The sequence below is a fragment of the Procambarus clarkii genome, chromosome 79 (genome assembly GCF_040958095.1).
Source record: "Procambarus clarkii isolate CNS0578487 chromosome 79, FALCON_Pclarkii_2.0, whole genome shotgun sequence".
Lineage (NCBI taxonomy): Eukaryota > Metazoa > Arthropoda > Malacostraca > Decapoda > Cambaridae > Procambarus > Procambarus clarkii.
Window position 1 is genome coordinate 23,529,003 of NC_091228.1, and position 18,126 is coordinate 23,547,128.

Genomic DNA, 18,126 nt, shown 5'->3' on the forward strand with positions numbered 1-18,126 from the left:
GTTAGGTTAGGTTATGTTAGTTAACTTAATAAGTTGGGTTATAGAAGTTACATTATGTAGGAGTGGGAATATGTTAGGATAGGTTAGGTAAGGGAAGTTATGTTGTGTAAGTTATGTTATGAAAAGTTATATTAGGATAGGTCACTACAGGTAAAGGTTACATTAGGTATGCTACATTATGTAAGTTAGGTCATTTCAGGTTAGGTAAGTTAGCTCAGATTGGGAGGAATAGGTAAGTTAGACTAGGTAAGTTTAAATTATTTTAGTCTAGTGTAGGTATGTCAAGTTAGGTATGGTTTGGTTAAGTTAGGTTAAGTTACATAGGATGATGCATTGTTGTTCAGAGAACAGTTTTAAGAGCAGTTTTAAGATAAAGCGGACCCGGTCTGGGGGAATGGAGGAAGGTGGGAGGGAGAGATAAGGTGTGATATGACCATGTAATTTTTATTACCTTGTGAATGATTATTAACATAGCTGAGTAAGCAAAGGGTATTGAAGGAAAGATATGCTTGTGCAGGCGAGGAGTCACAGTAACGTGGCTGAAATATATTGACCAACCCACACACTAGAAAGTAAAGAGACGACGACGTTTCGGTCCGTCCTGGACCATTCTCAAGTCGTTTGTGGAGGTGTTTCACATTCGACTTGAGAATGGTCCAAGACGGACCAAAACGTCATCGTCCCTTCACTTTCTAGTGTGCGGTTTAGTCAATAGGATATGCTTACTTTGATAAGGTGATAGTGTGAGATTATCCTATTTAGGGGTGAACAGGTTACAAGAAACCTCAGTCAGGAAAGGACTGAACTAGCAACAAACATATGCTGAGAGCAGATTATACTTTAATGACTGACCAGGGATGCATAGAGCAGCTGCAGGAGTCCAAATCCTTGGCACTCCTTATCCACTGGGTCGTGGAGCTTCTGGGGCATCTGAGGGAGGACATCAGAGTAGCTCAAATGATTCTCACAACAAATAGAATTTATTTGATGTGTGTGGCCATGGACGCAGTTAAAATCCAAGTAATCCAGGCAACATAAAAAGGGGATCACGTTGATAACAGAAATAATGGCAAAGTCAATACTGGGTACAAGGAGTCTGAAGGTGTGAACGTTAAGACACTTGTATTTAACAATTAGTTTAGTCATAAAACTTAAGGTTAACGATACATGGCAAGAATAATCTGACGTTACGTTAATGTCTGTCGTGGTGCTTGACAAGGCTAGGCTAGCCGGAATAACTGCTTCCGATTCGGACCGCTCGCGGTATCGCTGACCCTGTATACTCTTAACAATAGGGGCAACCACTCCAGACGCAATGGCAGCGTGACGAGACTGCGGCAAGTACCAATAACATACAACGAAAAGACGACGGCCCTCGTTGGTGCCAGATGTGAGGTCCGTGACCAGCGTGGGGTGATTAATGACTGGACAACAACAACTGACAGACCTGTCACTGAGACGAGTCTTCCGTGCAATACTCAATTGATTACGTTACTTTACTCAGTAAATATAATTACGTTATTATGTCACCAATACATGCAATCAAAACAATGACACTGAAATCAACAATGGCTTATGGGTAATTAGCAATCCCTGAGTAATTAGCAATCAGTCAAAGCTTGACAGTTCACTCAACGAAGAATTTACGTTATTGCTTGGCGTCACTGAGACTGCTTAACCAACATCGATCAGTCAATAAGATTACTAATTACCGCGTATTAAATCAATTGATAATCAATGACGTTAAATTAATACACTGACGTCTCAAGAACAAAGAACACTGGATACACTGACTACTCCAGAATAATAAAAGAAATATACTGACGGACGCCAGATGTAAGATCTGGGATCAATGGATACTGAACACTGAGTTACATTGATATCTCAAGTATAATTGAACACAAGTATACTGACGTCTCACAAATAAATGAACACAAGGTATACTGACGTCTCGAGTGTGAGGGATCTAGATCCCTCAGCTAGTTTTTCCTAGTTTCTAGATTTGGCTAGGCACTCTAGAAACTGAAGCTTTCAAAATAACATATGCTTGTTGGGTGTTGAATGAAAGCTTGTGTTACGAACTATCACTTGAGAGTAGTTAGAAGTCTGTGATTGCTCTGTAGAGAGAATTACAGAGATTTTCCTGTTTCTGTGAAATATGATGGGAGTTGAGAGTGGAGTGGTGTAGGGAGGTACTTGACTCTCCCAACGGTTTTACAGGGGGAGGGGAGGGGCAGTGGGGTAGGCCTCACCCTCCTTGTGACGTCACAGGACGCCGAGGGTGACGGAGGCATATGATTGGGTCCCGCATGTGTGGTCCAAGCCTAGTTTTGGCGCGAAGAGCTATGAGTGGGTCCGGCATGAGGGAGCCGTGCCGGCTCCAAGCTGATTGGTCTAGGCATGGTAGTAAGGAGGTATGGGCATCTTGAGTTTCCTTAGCCCGCCAAATCTTCAGTTTGAATTGGGCAGCCAGGGAAGGAAAGCGTGTTTGGTGGAGGTGGCACCCTGCCACCTCCACCCCCTGTTAATCGCTTCTGTCGTCCAAATTACTCGATTGGTGGCACTCCTGCCATCAGGGGTTGTGTCAAGGCCTAATTAAGTGAATTGGGGCCAGGGATTTACGGAAGAAACAGTAAAAAGCTAAGAGACAGTTGACTGTGTGAACGCATGAGGCAGGCTGGCAGAGCCTCATGGTGTAACAGGTGGATCGAGTATCCTGTCTAGTGGCAATGGACAATTGGTGTTGGGCAGTGTAAGCGAGTGTGATATTACAGGCCCATGTTGGACTTTGCATTCCGCCAGGCTGCGTCAGTATGGGGACGCCGCCGGCCATTGTCACCCCAGTGTAGAACAAAGGCAGGTTCTAGAGTGATGGGGTTGAGATTCCCCAGCCGTGTGGGTACTCCTGTGGGCGGCACCCATGTGCGCGCCCGCCCGCGGGTGGAGGCCACCCACCCAGGCCAAACACCACCCCGCCCGCCAGCCCGGCCGGTGGGGTGTTATGACGTCATGCGCTACCCGTGGCCACCCAGGCCACCAGCACGCCGGCCACCCCAGGCCACCCAACCCCCCTCTCTCAGCTCGGGAGGGGCGCTGTGGCCACATGCCTTGGCCATATGTTTTGGCCACCTTCCTTGGACATTCTAGGGCCACACCTCGCACGAGGAGCGAGCTAAGTGTTTATAGCCAGAGAGGTAGTGACCAGGGAAAGGATTGTTGAGGATTTAAGGAGCCGTGAGTACAATAAAAGTTGTTACATTGAGGAAGCAGCTGAGAGACAGCTGTCTGTACTGTCGTCCAGGTGACTGGTTGGGATGTACCTGGAGATGGATGTTGTACACGGTACCACACAAGTAGTTATATATATATATATATATATATATATATATATATATATATATATATATATATATATATATTTATATAAGTGTGTAGACTGACTAGAGTATGTGACCAGTCAGTGTAGAGATTTACCATATAAGTGATCCAGCCTGTCGATTCTATATAATCGTTCAGGCTGGATTAATGCCATAAGAGTACCGTAAAATTATAATCATTAGAGGTAGACAGGGATGTCTGTGGGGACCCCTGAAGTCTGTGTAGGTAGTTGCACACTACTTGGTGATATAATTTTCATTGATTATGTGAATGACATTCCTATGTGTTCATTTGCATGTTTATGTACTGTGTTGTGTGGTAAGTCAGTAGGTGTGATTGCCGACTGATTGCCTAATGATGTCATTAGCATGTGGGGTATGCTGACGGCATCATTGTGTTGCAGGTTTGTGCAGTGTTGTTTCAGTTTATACGATATTATTGCCCCAGGAACTGTGTTGAGGGTTTAAGAGACCTCTAGGATTACTCAGGGGAATGCACAGTACTTATTGAGAGCAGGCAATTGATGGGTTAATTGCCTGGCTGAGGTGTGTGTGTGTTCACAGTAGTCCTGTGCAATCAGGTGCAAGAAATAAAAGAGGGGGAGGGGCAGTAATATTAGTATACTTGTGTGTGTTGCACAACCGTGTGTTTTTATTGTGTGGGCACAGTAATTAGCGAGTTGCAGTAGCCGCAACCATATGTGGGCAGTGCTGTTATGATGTTGCATGCCATTATAGTGTGACCTATGTAATGCTGGGGTTACTTTGTTTCTTTAAGTTGTGTTGAGGACTTAAGGATTCAGTGAGTTAATTAAGTAAAGAGGTAATTAACTGGATAAGGGGTGCACACTTAGTATTGTGGAGTGAGTGAGGGCTGTTAAGAGAGAACAGTGTTGAGCTAGAATGAGATACGTCTCGGGAGCAATTAATTGTCCATGTGACAATTAATTGACCACTCTAGCTAATTATGTAATTAGCCTTCTCATCATGAATTCACGTAATGGGAGAGGTTCTGCCAGAGTCTGTCAGTACTTGTGTTAACGTAATATGCTCGAGACTAATTACCTTTCAGGAGTATAGCAATTAGTGGCTCATGTTAATTAGTGGAGTAATTAGCATTGGAGAGCTCCGGTGACTCGGTAAAGCGAGGTCATGGAGCTAGCATAAATCGTTGTATTAATCATATCCTATCTGAGGACAGTGGATTATTGACACATCTTGTTAATTAGGGTAATTAACTCCTTTCCCGTGAATTCACAGTGTTTGATGAGACCTGCTTAGGCAGTGCGGATTGAGACGTATTTATGGATGATTAATTATCGGTCCTGGTGACAGTTAATTAATGGCTCAGTAATTAGTGGGTTAATTAGGGTAATTAACACTCACTCGTAATTTTTTTGACACAGACTGTGGAGAAGCTACCAAGTTAGGGTAGGCTTAGTTAACGTAACTCAATGGGGATGTAATTAGTGGTCCGTTTGACCTTAATTGAGAATTACTCACTGAATACTTGCAAGGAGTCAAGTGTGGTGTAATATGTTGAGTTATTGTTAACAAGAGAGAGACAAGTGTTAATGATTAACGTAGGGACGTGTAAAGGCAACAGTCACAGTGAAGTTCACGCAGTGGAGGAATTGTCAAGTGAAGACTAACGTAGTGTTAACGATTTAACGAGCTGTCGTTAATTGAGTGATTAACGTAAGGGGTTGACGGTCTGTTATGATTGGAGTCAATTGCGCTGTAATTAAGCTTCCGTAATTCGTTGGACTGATCAGCTCTGTCTGCGGACAGAGTGATTAAGCACTCGTAGCTAATTAAAGATAATTAGTAATATCCACTTAGTGAATTCACCACGTGTTGATGTTGTTGTTTACACGGAGTATTTGAACATTGTTTGGGATTACCGTAGTACTTTGTTGCTGACTGCTGCGATCAGTCAATTAACGTAATTAATCACTTCAGGCAATTTCTTTTGGTTGTCGTCTGGTGACGAGAGTAGAGTAATCTAGGGATCTGTGGAGCTGTGTCCCAGAATCCCGCCTTGCCTGTCTGTGTATCGGGTTGCAACAGGGCAACTTCTTGTTGGGAGTTGCAAAGAGTGTTCACACTGGGTTGTGATAGGGGGGGTCACTGTTGGACTACCCGCCTAGTTACGTGGGTCTCTCCTGGGGGGCGGGAGGACCCCTAAGCTTGTGATTATAGTAGCTGTCAGGGAAACCGTGACACTATTGATTGCCTGCTTCATTTGTTCAGTTAGTTCATGTTGTCAGCCCGAAGTGTCAGCAAGATGGAGCCTGCTGTCACTTCTCGAGGGGCTGTTGAATAGCTGTGTTGCAAATGCCACTTGATGTACAATAACGTAACCATTCGCTGTGGTGTAACTTAGTCTGTGATATTTTTCTTTGTTTTGCAATATTGCGTCATCAGTGGGCACACCTGTGTTCAGGTTAGTTCAGTATGCAGCCTCACAGCAAGGGTTGCTAGCTAGCTGTTTGTTATAGTGCCACTGGATGGACATTAACGTAATGTAAACTCGGTAATGTAGTAGTTAGTCTCTTGTTATTAATAAATTGTTATGTCATAGAAAACGGTCTTTGATGTCAACCCTTCAACCATATTATTCCACCATATTTCTGCATATTACGATTAAATGTTGATGTGATCTTGATATGACGGCTGTTCTTGGGAATTCGAATTCCAATTCATAGCGCCACATCAAATATAAATGTTTGATTGTGAGAACCCGTCGGTTACCCTTTAGTAGTTTTAACGTCCTGTTTAACTAGGAGGAGCCAGCGGCCTATTGTGGACAGGTTTTCACCCTTGGTGGTGGAGGCCTGGCGGTTTGCTCCCGCTTTTCCTTTTTCTACTGGACTCATGCTTAACTGCCGTGAGCAGCCTTTAAACTTGTAGTCCACCTCCTAAGGGAGGTAGGCGTAGAGAAAAATCTCACATCAAGAATGAATGAACTCCAAGTATACTGACTACTCAAGTTACTGAACACAAATTTACACTGACATCTCGAGATACTGAACACAAGTTGTACTGATGTCTCGAGACACTGAACCTAAAGTTACTGCACGGGGTCACAGAGACCAATACAACAATACGCAATACTGACACTGAGTCACACACCAATACAGGTCACAGAGACCATCAATAATTACACTAAACCACAGTACACCGGGACACAGAGACCACTTAAAATAGTAATAACCAACAAAACACACTGACACACTCTCATGTCAATAAACAATAATAACACAACACGCTGACACACACACAAGTGTCAACAATGTAATATAGCCTTACTTGTACTTACAGCTTGTCCCCTGGAAGTACAGAAAGAGCAGCATGCTTAACCTACAGTGATGGTATAATATTGAAACCACGCTAAACACAAGAAAATACAGTAAAATACACACGTCACAGAGACAACTAAATGTGTTAAACTGAATGTGTAATATGACAATCACACTTAAAGTCCTGTTATAGTGGTCACACAGAACAGCTGTAGCGGGTCTTTACTTATCGTGGTTCCTCGGGGAATCGAATTCGGTCCCGTAGGGGGAACTAGTGAGAATGAGCACCGGACGGCTAAAATGAAATCAACACAAGGAATTGCACATACAGAAGATACAGAGAAATAATATTTGAGTACCCACGTTAATTTACCGGTATGACACACAAGCGTACACCCACACCCACTTCCCAGCTGTTCAGTGAAGTAAACACTGGGGCGACGGAGTGGTGTGAAGGATGGGTTGGAACACTGCGCTCAGAGATGGCGAGGATGGGCGCGAGGTGCGGCAGGCCTGAGGCGAGGCGTGGACCCTGCCCTGGCCTGGGCGGCCGGGGAGATGGTCGCGCGCGACACTTAGGTTGAGAATTGCTTAACTCCCACCTCCAATAAACTGGGAGGATGCGCGCTCTCTATAAACACCGGTTTATACACTAGCGTGATATTTGCTGAAGGCTGAATGAATGTACGCTGGTATATATGTATATATATGTGGAGAAAGAGGGGGGGGGGGGGGCGCCACGAGGGACGCCGGAAACACAATGGCGAGGACAGGAAATAAACTAATTCCACGCTTTCCACAGTAATTGAAGATTTACACACGATCTTCACTCAAACACATAGAATAGCTTTCTGATTCTTATTTCTCACAGTTACTGAGCAATAAAATGATGGATTGCTCTTGGTGAAGCCGATAATTTGTGATCACTTTGTACAGTCCAGTTGCGTCTGCTGGGTGACGCACGTGACGGCTGAGACTTCACGTATCTTTGTAATATTTCTACCACTAACGGTGCCCCATCACTGCAGGATTCTGCAACTGCAGCGTGGGGGTGGCGTAGCGTCAACTTAGGCTGGCTGGAGGTCGAAATGGACGGGAGAAATCCAGGTCTTGGCCAGGGCCAGATCTTCTCACGTCGTGGCAGCACAGCTTCCAAAAACAGAATGCTCGCCTTGGGCGGGTATCTCACGCCAGAGGCGTTTTGGCGCGAGAAATCCAGACAGCGGCTCCTTTGGTGCCAGTCGCTTGATCAATCAACGCCTGGGAGGCCTACAGCGAGACGTGCCGCTCCTAATGAATCTCAAATCTCAAAATAAATCTCAAAATAAACAATACCCAAATTTGTAACAAATTAGATGGCAAATTCCTTGGCATTCTCATTGACCACAAGCTGAATTTCCAGGGACACATTCTAAATATATCAAAAAAAGTTTCAAAAACTGTTGGCATTCTTTCTAATATCAGATATTATGTACCCCGCCCTGCCCTGGTGACTCTCTATTACTCCCTCATCTATCCATATCTCAACTATGGTATTTGTGGTTGGGGTTCTACTACCTTAAATCATTTACGTCCTCTAATTACTCAACACAAAGCTGCTATTAGGACAATATCCAACTCTGGCCCTAGACATCACTCGGTACCCCTACTCAAATCTCTGAATATGTTAGATATTAAGTCACTGCACATTCTCTCATGTGTATTATTGTTATGGCCCTACTGGGACGCAACCGGGTTCTTCTCTGATGTTATTAGAGTTTGGGAATCCGGCCCCAAGTTAGTAGAGGCTTTCAAGGGATGTGTTCCGAAACGCAAGTTAAATTAAGGGGGGAGGGACACAAATGCTCTGATTTATATATATATTTTCACCACCACCATAAATAAATAAATACCAGTTGCACACGGGGTTTATCATACACGATTATGTACAATGGCTTGTCTTCCTCCGAAGACACAGGATGCTCCACGGTGCGCACTTTGGGTAGCCCTGGTTTCTTCCTCCGTGGCCCACGATGAATCCTCTATGATTCTCTCGGCGAATCTACCCTGGCCACAGGCCAGCCAAATCACAGTCCCACTGGGTGCTCTGTCGTGGAGGCCTTCAACCACAATCCAGCCTGTAGCTGGCAGGTTCCAATCAGCTCCGCTGTGTAGGCCACTCCACGACCGATACTAGGGTTGCGAGCCCTTGTAACGGGGGGTGGGGGAAATAGCTCTATCTTGTCCATTATTCCACCCCCCCAGTTAACTAACGAGGCCGGGGGAAACAGCTCTCTCTAGTCCGTTATCCCGTCCCCAGTTAGCTAACTATTCTAGAGCACCCTCCAGAGTTCCTAAGGCAGCCTCTCTCGTTCAACACCTTGTAACCTAGGTATTTGACTACCTAGGTGCTAAGACTACAAGGCGTCGTAACTGGATCAGTTACCCGAAACTCTAGAGAGAACTCTAAAATACAGAATCATTGCCACAAACGTATACGAGAAAACGAAAGGAAAGAAATGAATAGTGAAGTAATTAGTGAGGGTTTGGGGTAAGAGGTAGGGAGGTGGGAGGAGCGAGGAGGGTCATTAGCTGAAAGTGAGAGTTTAGAGAGGGGTGGAGGGAGAGGAATAGATAGGTAGTAGTAGAAGAGTAGAAAGTAGACGTAGAAGAGTAGATAGTAGAAGACGAAATGCTGCCACCATCCATTCATGATCATTACATACAAGACAAGGAATGGAACTTGCCTGTATCACAAAATTCTCAAAAGATGTTATCATGAGTTCATTATTAGTATGTTCCCTCTGTACCATGTACTCCTTAAAATCAGGGAACCAATAATCCCCGAGGCTTTCTCACCTCAACTCTAAGCTCTAGGGAACAAAGTTAAACACAATTTAAATAATAAATTCATAATTATATTTCCCATGAAGTATCATAATTTAGCAATTCAATTAAAATGTTCCAGTTTAATATGCAAAGTGAGTCATCATCCAAGAATTCGAGAACCCTACAACTTGACTGCCCCTGATCATCACACAACATATGTAAACACGACCAAGTCACCTTACTGTTCACTCACCGAGGACGGAGTCTAAGTTGAATAGAGAGGGGGGGGGGGGTCTGTAGCTTGACAGAGACTGTCTCGCCCCTGCCGGCCGACAGCCTCCCTGATAGGGCTGTCTTCTCTCTGCTCTCCTGGCTCGTCTGCTGCTCTGTCTGTTAATGCTCCATGCTGGATAGCTCTCCGAGTTTATATTGGGGAACCTAGTAGCTAACTCCGCCCACAAGTAGATAACCTCCGGCACTACCAAGCCACTCCTTAAACGTCGGCATGTTTGAAGGCTACCCGGCTCCAATTATACGCTTAGCGGAAGCAAGGTGAAATTATCATGATCTGACCTCAGGTCACTTGGGGTCATTAACGGTTAGAGGTGTGAGATCTCAGGCAGACAACTGGCGCCTCTCAGATCCTTGTCTGTGACTCATGTACTCTATGTATGTATTAACCTAAACCAAACACTTTTACAGTGTTACATCTCCCCTTCTCCCCGAAAATAAAGTTTTTGCAACACTGCTAAAGCAAGCTAGCTGTGTGCGACAACTTTATTAACGAAAAGAATACATCCTAGCTAAACAAATATACATCATCCTATTCTAAAAAATGAAATATGTAGACAGACGTCCATTGTCTCTGGCTGGGCGACGTCACTGCTTGGTCTTGTAGATAATCCTGTACCACATTTCTTCAACACAACTGCCTCCGTCGCTTCTCCGTCGTTAACGCACAACAACCCTTGGTCAACCCGAAAGCCGTTACTACTTGAACTGCGCACAGGACCGTGGAATTCGGTTGTCCCAGCTGATCTGTAATTGGCCCTACGTCAGTCACCATGAGAGACGTATATTGGGGTTCTTCACAGCTATAGGGACTACAAGTTTCGAGACCTTCATATAGTTGCCAACAGTAGAAATCCCATCCTACTCTTCTTCCTCCCTGTTGCTCCAGCACGCCTCCTTCAGAGAGCTACTTCTGACAGCCACATCAAGTCCGCACGACACAGGATGAATCACTCAACAGAGCAACATGCTTGCAGGAGGGGCGGCCAGTTAAGGCAAACGATCCTGTCTTGCAATTACGCTCCCTGCAATGATGCTGACACCAGCAAGGGAAACGAGGCATCGTGTCTCACTCAGCTTGTCTTATCTTCTTCTTCTTCTTTCTTCTTTCTTCTCTCTTCCTTCTTCTCTCTTCTTTCTTCTCTCTTCTTTCTTCTCTCTTCTTTCTTCTCTCTTCCTCCTCCCATGGGTCTTTGACAAGCGACCTGGGGTCTACTGGGTAGACCAATGTTGACCGACCGAGAGGGCTGCATCTTGGGGTCCCCTGGGGTGTTGATGGTGGTGGAGCCATGACCTCCAGGTAGTGGGCTGGTCGTGGTGGTGGTGATAAACGCCCCTGAGTGTGGTACACAGCAGCCGTCTCCCTCTTCTGTATATGCGTCGCGCCTCTCCTCTGGCTCCCACCTGTGAATTGAACATAAAGGCGACAATACCCGTGTTCCATACTGTTGTGTGACCCTGTAGTTTGTATAGGGTTTACACAGTCCAGTTATACCGCTCTCCTCCTGGCAACAACTACACTTAATTTTTTTAAAATAATCCAATTAACACTGAATGATACTGACTTGGTGGAACATAAGACAGTAACAGAAGAAAGTTAGAGAAGAGAGAATAAGGTCATCACTACTTTTAACTTGTCACAAAAAAAAATCAAAACTAATAGACAAAACGCTAGCCTAAACTTAACTGTACCGTTCCTAATCTTAAGTACATAAACCGCCGTTACTCCCACCCTTAACCTACAGCCACCTACGTGACCCAGAGTGTCTCCCTAGCATCTCCGCCGGTCAACAACTCCAAACTGTTGCCACCCCTGTGACCAGACTATCTAACGTCGAGCGTCCCCAACGTGAAGTCTACTGACATACTAAGGCTCCCCCTAGCATGCTGTACAAGACCAGTACACCTCGGGTTATTGCGTTCAAATGGAGTAAAACAGTCGATCGCAATAATCTGAGCAGAACCACTAAAAACTACTTAAAATCTATTTAAGAACTACACCTGCCACTCCCCACTGACCTGGAGACCAGCGGTGGCTGGGTGTCCCCGTGGGACATGCGAGGTCACCTGTCACACTCAGGTGACCTCCCCTACCCACCAACCGCTAGGTTCCCAAATCACCAAATCTTATCACTAACATTAATCACTACACACGCAAGTTCTGGTGAACATTCCCTGAACACCACAAAACTCACAAAATCACTAAACCACAACACTAGAGAATCACTATCTCCTAACCTGAAAACTCGCTAAATCGCGAAAGTAAAACACCTGTCAAGATCTCCCTGATAGCGCCTGAGCGGCAAAAAGACACGTGGGACTGAACAATGTTAAAAGAACACCAACTACCTACAACATTGTTCAACACCGCTGCCATCATTGTAACGCGGGGTGGGGGGAAATAGCTCTATCTTGTCCATTATTCCACCCCCCAGTTAACTAACGAGGCCGGGGGAAACAGCTCTCTCTAGTCCGTTATCCCGTCCCCAGTTAGCTAACTATTCTAGAGCACCCTCCAGAGTTCCTAAGGCAGCCTCTCTCGTTCAACACCTTGTAACCTAGGTATTTGACTACCTAGGTGCTAAGACTACAAGGCGTCGTAACTGGATCAGTTACCCGAAACTCTAGAGAGAACTCTAAAATACAGAATCATTGCCACAAACGTATACGAGAAAACGAAAGGAAAGAAATGAATAGTGAAGTAATTAGTGAGGGTTTGGGGTAAGAGGTAGGGAGGTGGGAGGAGCGAGGAGGGTCATTAGCTGAAAGTGAGAGTTTAGAGAGGGGTGGAGGGAGAGGAATAGATAGGTAGTAGTAGAAGAGTAGAAAGTAGACGTAGAAGAGTAGATAGTAGAAGACGAAATGCTGCCACCATCCATTCATGATCATTACATACAAGACAAGGAATGGAACTTGCCTGTATCACAAAATTCTCAAAAGATGTTATCATGAGTTCATTATTAGTATGTTCCCTCTGTACCATGTACTCCTTAAAATCAGGGAACCAATAATCCCCGAGGCTTTCTCACCTCAACTCTAAGCTCTAGGGAACAAAGTTAAACACAATTTAAATAATAAATTCATAATTATATTTCCCATGAAGTATCATAATTTAGCAATTCAATTAAAATGTTCCAGTTTAATATGCAAAGTGAGTCATCATCCAAGAATTCGAGAACCCTACAACTTGACTGCCCCTGATCATCACACAACATATGTAAACACGACCAAGTCACCTTACTGTTCACTCACCGAGGACGGAGTCTAAGTTGAATAGAGAGGGGGGGGGGGTCTGTAGCTTGACAGAGACTGTCTCGCCCCTGCCGGCCGACAGCCTCCCTGATAGGGCTGTCTTCTCTCTGCTCTCCTGGCTCGTCTGCTGCTCTGTCTGTTAATGCTCCATGCTGGATAGCTCTCCGAGTTTATATTGGGGAACCTAGTAGCTAACTCCGCCCACAAGTAGATAACCTCCGGCACTACCAAGCCACTCCTTAAACGTCGGCATGTTTGAAGGCTACCCGGCTCCAATTATACGCTTAGCGGAAGCAAGGTGAAATTATCATGATCTGACCTCAGGTCACTTGGGGTCATTAACGGTTAGAGGTGTGAGATCTCAGGCAGACAACTGGCGCCTCTCAGATCCTTGTCTGTGACTCATGTACTCTATGTATGTATTAACCTAAACCAAACACTTTTACAGTGTTACACCCTAGGCAGGAGCCTCGTGTGATCCCGCTGATCACTCTCCTCTCTAAGCACCACAGTGCCTAGTCTCTTCCACCAGCCAGCCCCGGATAAGGCGATATCCTGATACTGCCACGTCACAGGCAGGCTAACACTCTCAACAGAGTTCGTCCGGGGGTGACTCACAGCTTCTTCAGAGCAAACTCGTGAAGAGACCCTTGGCTGCCTTGGGTAGACTCATCCATCGTCCAATACAGCAGTCCCAGGTCGACTCTGTAATCAGACACGTCAGTAGTACTGGAGACGCTCTAGGGAACCTCACTTACAGGCTTAGACACAAACGTCCACCTATCCACTCCATAGATGGCGTTGCTGTCTAAGCGCCACCTCACCAGAGGTCAGCAGCAGCTATGTTACGTTGCTGATTAAGACGGGAATCCAGCACCTGTGGCCGGTATATCCCGTCCTCACTAGATGGCGTCGTCCATTTGGAGTGGGTTTCGGGAGCGGATTGACAGATGGCGTTGTTGTCACTGCTCCGTGCTCCGACGCTGGACTCGGGTCCGTAACAATTATACATATATAAAACGCTGAACTGTAATGCCAATCCTGACCTCAAAAGCTTCATAGAAGGTTGTAACAGAACCCATGAGCACCACACCAGAAATAAATACAGTTTTGATATTCCTAGAGTACGACTTAATCAAACTAGAAATGCTCTACAAATCAAGGGACCCTGAATGTGGAATGACCTTCCCAACCATGTTAAAGACTGTACCTCTCTCAACCAGTTTAGAGAGCTCTCAACCAACCAAAACGAAGCTATAGCTAATAAATTCCCTGTAACCTACCTTACCCCTAAACTATTGGGACCGACTAAAGAGCCTAAAACTGTACTCCCTTGAGCGCAGGCGGGATAGGTACATAATAATTTACACGTGGAAAATATTAGAGGGGCTGGTCCCAAACCTGCACACAGAAATAACATCACATGAGACCAGAAGACATGGCAGGATGTGCAGAACACCCCCATTGAAAAGCAGAGGTGCAACAGGTACTCTGAGAGAGAACTCTATCAACATCAGAGGCCCGAGACTGTTCAACACGCTTCCACTACACATAAGGGGCATAACTGGCCGACCCCTCACAGTGTTCAAGAGAGAACTGGATAAGCACCTCCAAAGGATACCTGATCAACCAGGCTGTGACTCATACGTCAGGCTGCGAGCAGCCGCGTCCAACAGCCTGGTTGATCAGTCCAGCAACCAGGAGGCCTGGTCGACGACCGGGCCGCGGGACGCTAAGCCCCAGAAGCACCTCAAGGTAACCTCAAGGTAACCCCTCTATTGTCAATCAATGTTTTTTTTTTTTAAATGGCGCTGTTTGTCGACAGAATTGTATTTGTGCTGCTTTTTCAGCCATGTTCCCCCCCCTTTTTTATCTCTTTTTTTATTTGTTCTCAACTCATTTTATTCTTTTTGCTCAATTAGTATTAAGCTTTAGTCATTTAAGTTTTTCCTGCCCGAAACGCTTTGCGTAATAGTGGCTTTAGGCATTGTATGTACTAGCTCTATCTATAAATCCATCACTCTTTGTAAAATCTCTTTTATGTATGTACCTTACCTAAATAAACATTTGATTTGATTTGATCATTTGATAATGGGGCGGGAGGCGGCTGGTGATGCTTTTGACGTTACGTCACCAGCAAGGGGAACCGTAGGGTACTTGAGGAGGGTACCTCTACTCTCCTCTCTCTCCACCAGACGGCACCGCTCCTGTGCCAGGTAAGTCCACTACGGGCTCACCATAGCCCGAGCTATTTGGAACTTGTTCAGAGTAGCTGAATTTATAACAACATATTCTCCTCTCTCTCTCTCTTCTCTTGCCATGGGCCAAAGTTACAGAATTCAGGGGAAACCTGTAACTATTCACTGAGAATACCTAAGACAACGAGAGTTACTTCTTTGGAATGCTGAAGGCATCCCCTATCGAAAGAGATGTAATTTCGACCTGCTATCTCCACTAACAAGGAAGATAGGCTTTTGTGCACACCATGTGCACATCTCTGAAATTTTCTAAGGCCAAAATACCATTTTTCTACTACTACCTAATAGATGTAAGCTAGCTGAGAAGTGGGTCAAAATCCAACTTCTCACATATAGGCTGGAGTGGGGTCTTGATCTGAAATACTAAGTTTGATGAACTAAGGCAGAGGACGGGAGTTGGAGCTCTGTAACTGCGTTTTATTTACTTACTCAGTTAGAAGTATGACTGCTTTATATTTCAAGGAAATTGAATAGATATTACCGAAGAAACAAGAGGGGGTTAAGGTGGGGGACAGGAGCTAGAATTCAGTACAACGATTTTATTTTCTTTCGCAGGGGCCCGATACTAGATGTGGTTTTTTATCTTGATTTTGCATAGGAGAAAAAATATTTCGGATTTCTCTCTATTTCACTGATGGCCTTTTGCTCTCTTTACCTCTCCTGGGTTTTGTATGATTCTTGTAGCTTGAGTTCAATTGTTTCCATTTCTCTACCTACATACATTCTCTACCTACACCCGTTCTTGAGACAGGGTGCGACTCTCAAGTTGTTCCGTGATTCGTTTTCTTCGCCTATATAGGGAACGACGTTCCCGTTCCAATCTGCATCTTTTTCTCTTGTTTTTAGAGGTATGCGGTGTGAACATATTTCTAGTGCTACTGAGCTTATTTTTTCCAGGCACTGGTTCAGGTTTTTTTTTCTAGCTGTTCTTCCCAGTTTATTTCTGTGAAGTCCTGGTTTATTTACTCCCAGTTTATCTGTTTATTATTGAAGTTGAATTTGCTGAATTCTCCTCCATCGGGAATCTGGACTGGTTTTGAAGGTCTATACCCCATGGTTGTCATAACTTCAATTAAGTTGTGATCTGAGTAACAGGTATTTGTAATCATTATGTTTCTGATCAATTCATCATTATTGGTGAAAATGAGGTCCAGCGTGTTCTCCTTCCTAGTTGGTTCTACTATTTGCTGGTTTAAGGCAAACCTGTCGCACAACCGTAGCAGGTCATTTGCATGTGCCTGTTCATTTAGGCTACTTCCTGGTATTCTTTCTGATATTACTGTATTAGCCAGGTGCTTCCATTTCAGGTGCCGTAGGTTGAAGTCCCCAAGCAGGATGATGTTCAGAGCTGGATTTGTGAGGTTTTCCAAGCAGTGTTCTATTTTCATTAGTTGGTCTTTAAACTGCTGAGGGTTTGCTTCCGGTGACTTATATACAAGGACAATAACTACATTTAGGATCTCTATTTTGATTATCAGCACTTCCACCATATCATTTGAGGTGTTTAGCAGCTCAGTACAGATGAGTGTGTCTTTGATGTAGAGGCTGACCCCACCCTGAAGCCGGTGTTTCCTGTCACATCTGAAAAGATTGTACTCTGAGATCCATATTTCACCATCATGGTAGTCCTTTGTGTGGGTTTCTGTTAGGGCTGCAAACACTGCATTTGCCTCATGAAGGAGACCATCTATAAAGCGAACTTTGTTGGATTTGCGTGTTTTTATACCCTGGATGTTGGCAAATATAAATGATCTTATCGTGTTAGTGGAAGTGCTGGATGCTTTAATTGGTGTTAATATCTGAGGCTCTGGTAAGGAGGCCACTGTGTTTGCGTCCTCTCTAGCATTTGACCGAGTTGGTGGTAGAGTCTGGTCATTTCTAGCCATTCTTCTCCTCCTCCTCTTGCTAAAAAATTATCCCGGTCGATGGAGTAGTGGCTGTTTTCATAGTGGTGGTCTGTCGGTTATATTCGCCTGGTACCTCTTATATGAAAAGCTGGACATTCAGCATTGAAGCACTCTTTCCTGTCCAAAGAGTTCTTGCAAATTTCTGGACGAAAGAATTCACAGCTTTTGGTACATTTACCTGTATTGAGGAGGTTTCTGCACGTTCTAGGGTGATTGTACTTACATGTTCCATTTGTTCTTCCCGATATCCCATGTTTACAGGTAGCCCATTTGTAATACCAACAGATTTTGGGGCCTTGTTTTGTTTGTTTCCCTTTGCCAGGGACCGCACTCTGCTGCGGCGTCCCCGACACTGTGCTCTGCTCTGGGGTCTGCGACACCGCACTCTGCTCCGGTGCCCGCGACACCGCGCTTTACTCCGGCGCCATAGACACCGCACTCTGTTCAGGCTTCCCAGACTCCGCGCTTTGCCCAGGCATCCCCAAATCCGCGCTCTGCTCAGGCGTCCCCGACTCCACGCTTTGCTCAGGCATTCCCAACTCCGCACTCTGCTCAGGCGCCGCTGACTCCGTGCTCTGCTCAGGCGCCCCCAACTCACTGCTTTGCTCAGGCGTCCCCGACCTCCCGCTCTGCTCAGGCATCCCCGACTCCCCGCTCTGCTCCAGCGCCGCTGCCACCGAGCTCTGTGCCGCATCTGGTTGTACCTTGGTGTCATGTACAGTTTGTTTGAAGACATTAGAAATTGCTATGCAGGCATTTATTAGTAATTCTCTGTTTTCGGCGGGAGTTTTATCCAGGATTTCCATCATCTTCTAAAAAGTTACATCAGCCTTTTTGCAGAGCCAGTACACAGAGTGGTCACTGGGACCATTTCTCCTTGAATTGTTAGTCATGTTGGCACATTTTTTGTGTATGGCTGCTGAACAGAGTT

At 45.2% G+C, this 18,126-nt stretch overlaps 1 protein-coding gene across 1 annotated transcript in view; it reads right to left on the reverse strand.

Annotated features, from left to right (window-relative positions):
• LOC138357728 (ribosome-binding protein 1-like) overlaps nt 1-17,448 on the reverse strand; it is a 47,777-nt gene extending 30,329 nt beyond the window's left edge. The window contains exons 1-2 of the mRNA XM_069314720.1: nt 17,374-17,448; nt 853-930 (exon numbers count right to left, since the gene is read on the reverse strand). Coding sequence (XP_069170821.1) covers nt 853-930; nt 17,374-17,448 — 153 coding nt within the window. The remainder of the gene's footprint in view (nt 1-852; nt 931-17,373) is intronic.
• Nucleotides 17,449-18,126: the final 678 nt, after the last annotated feature.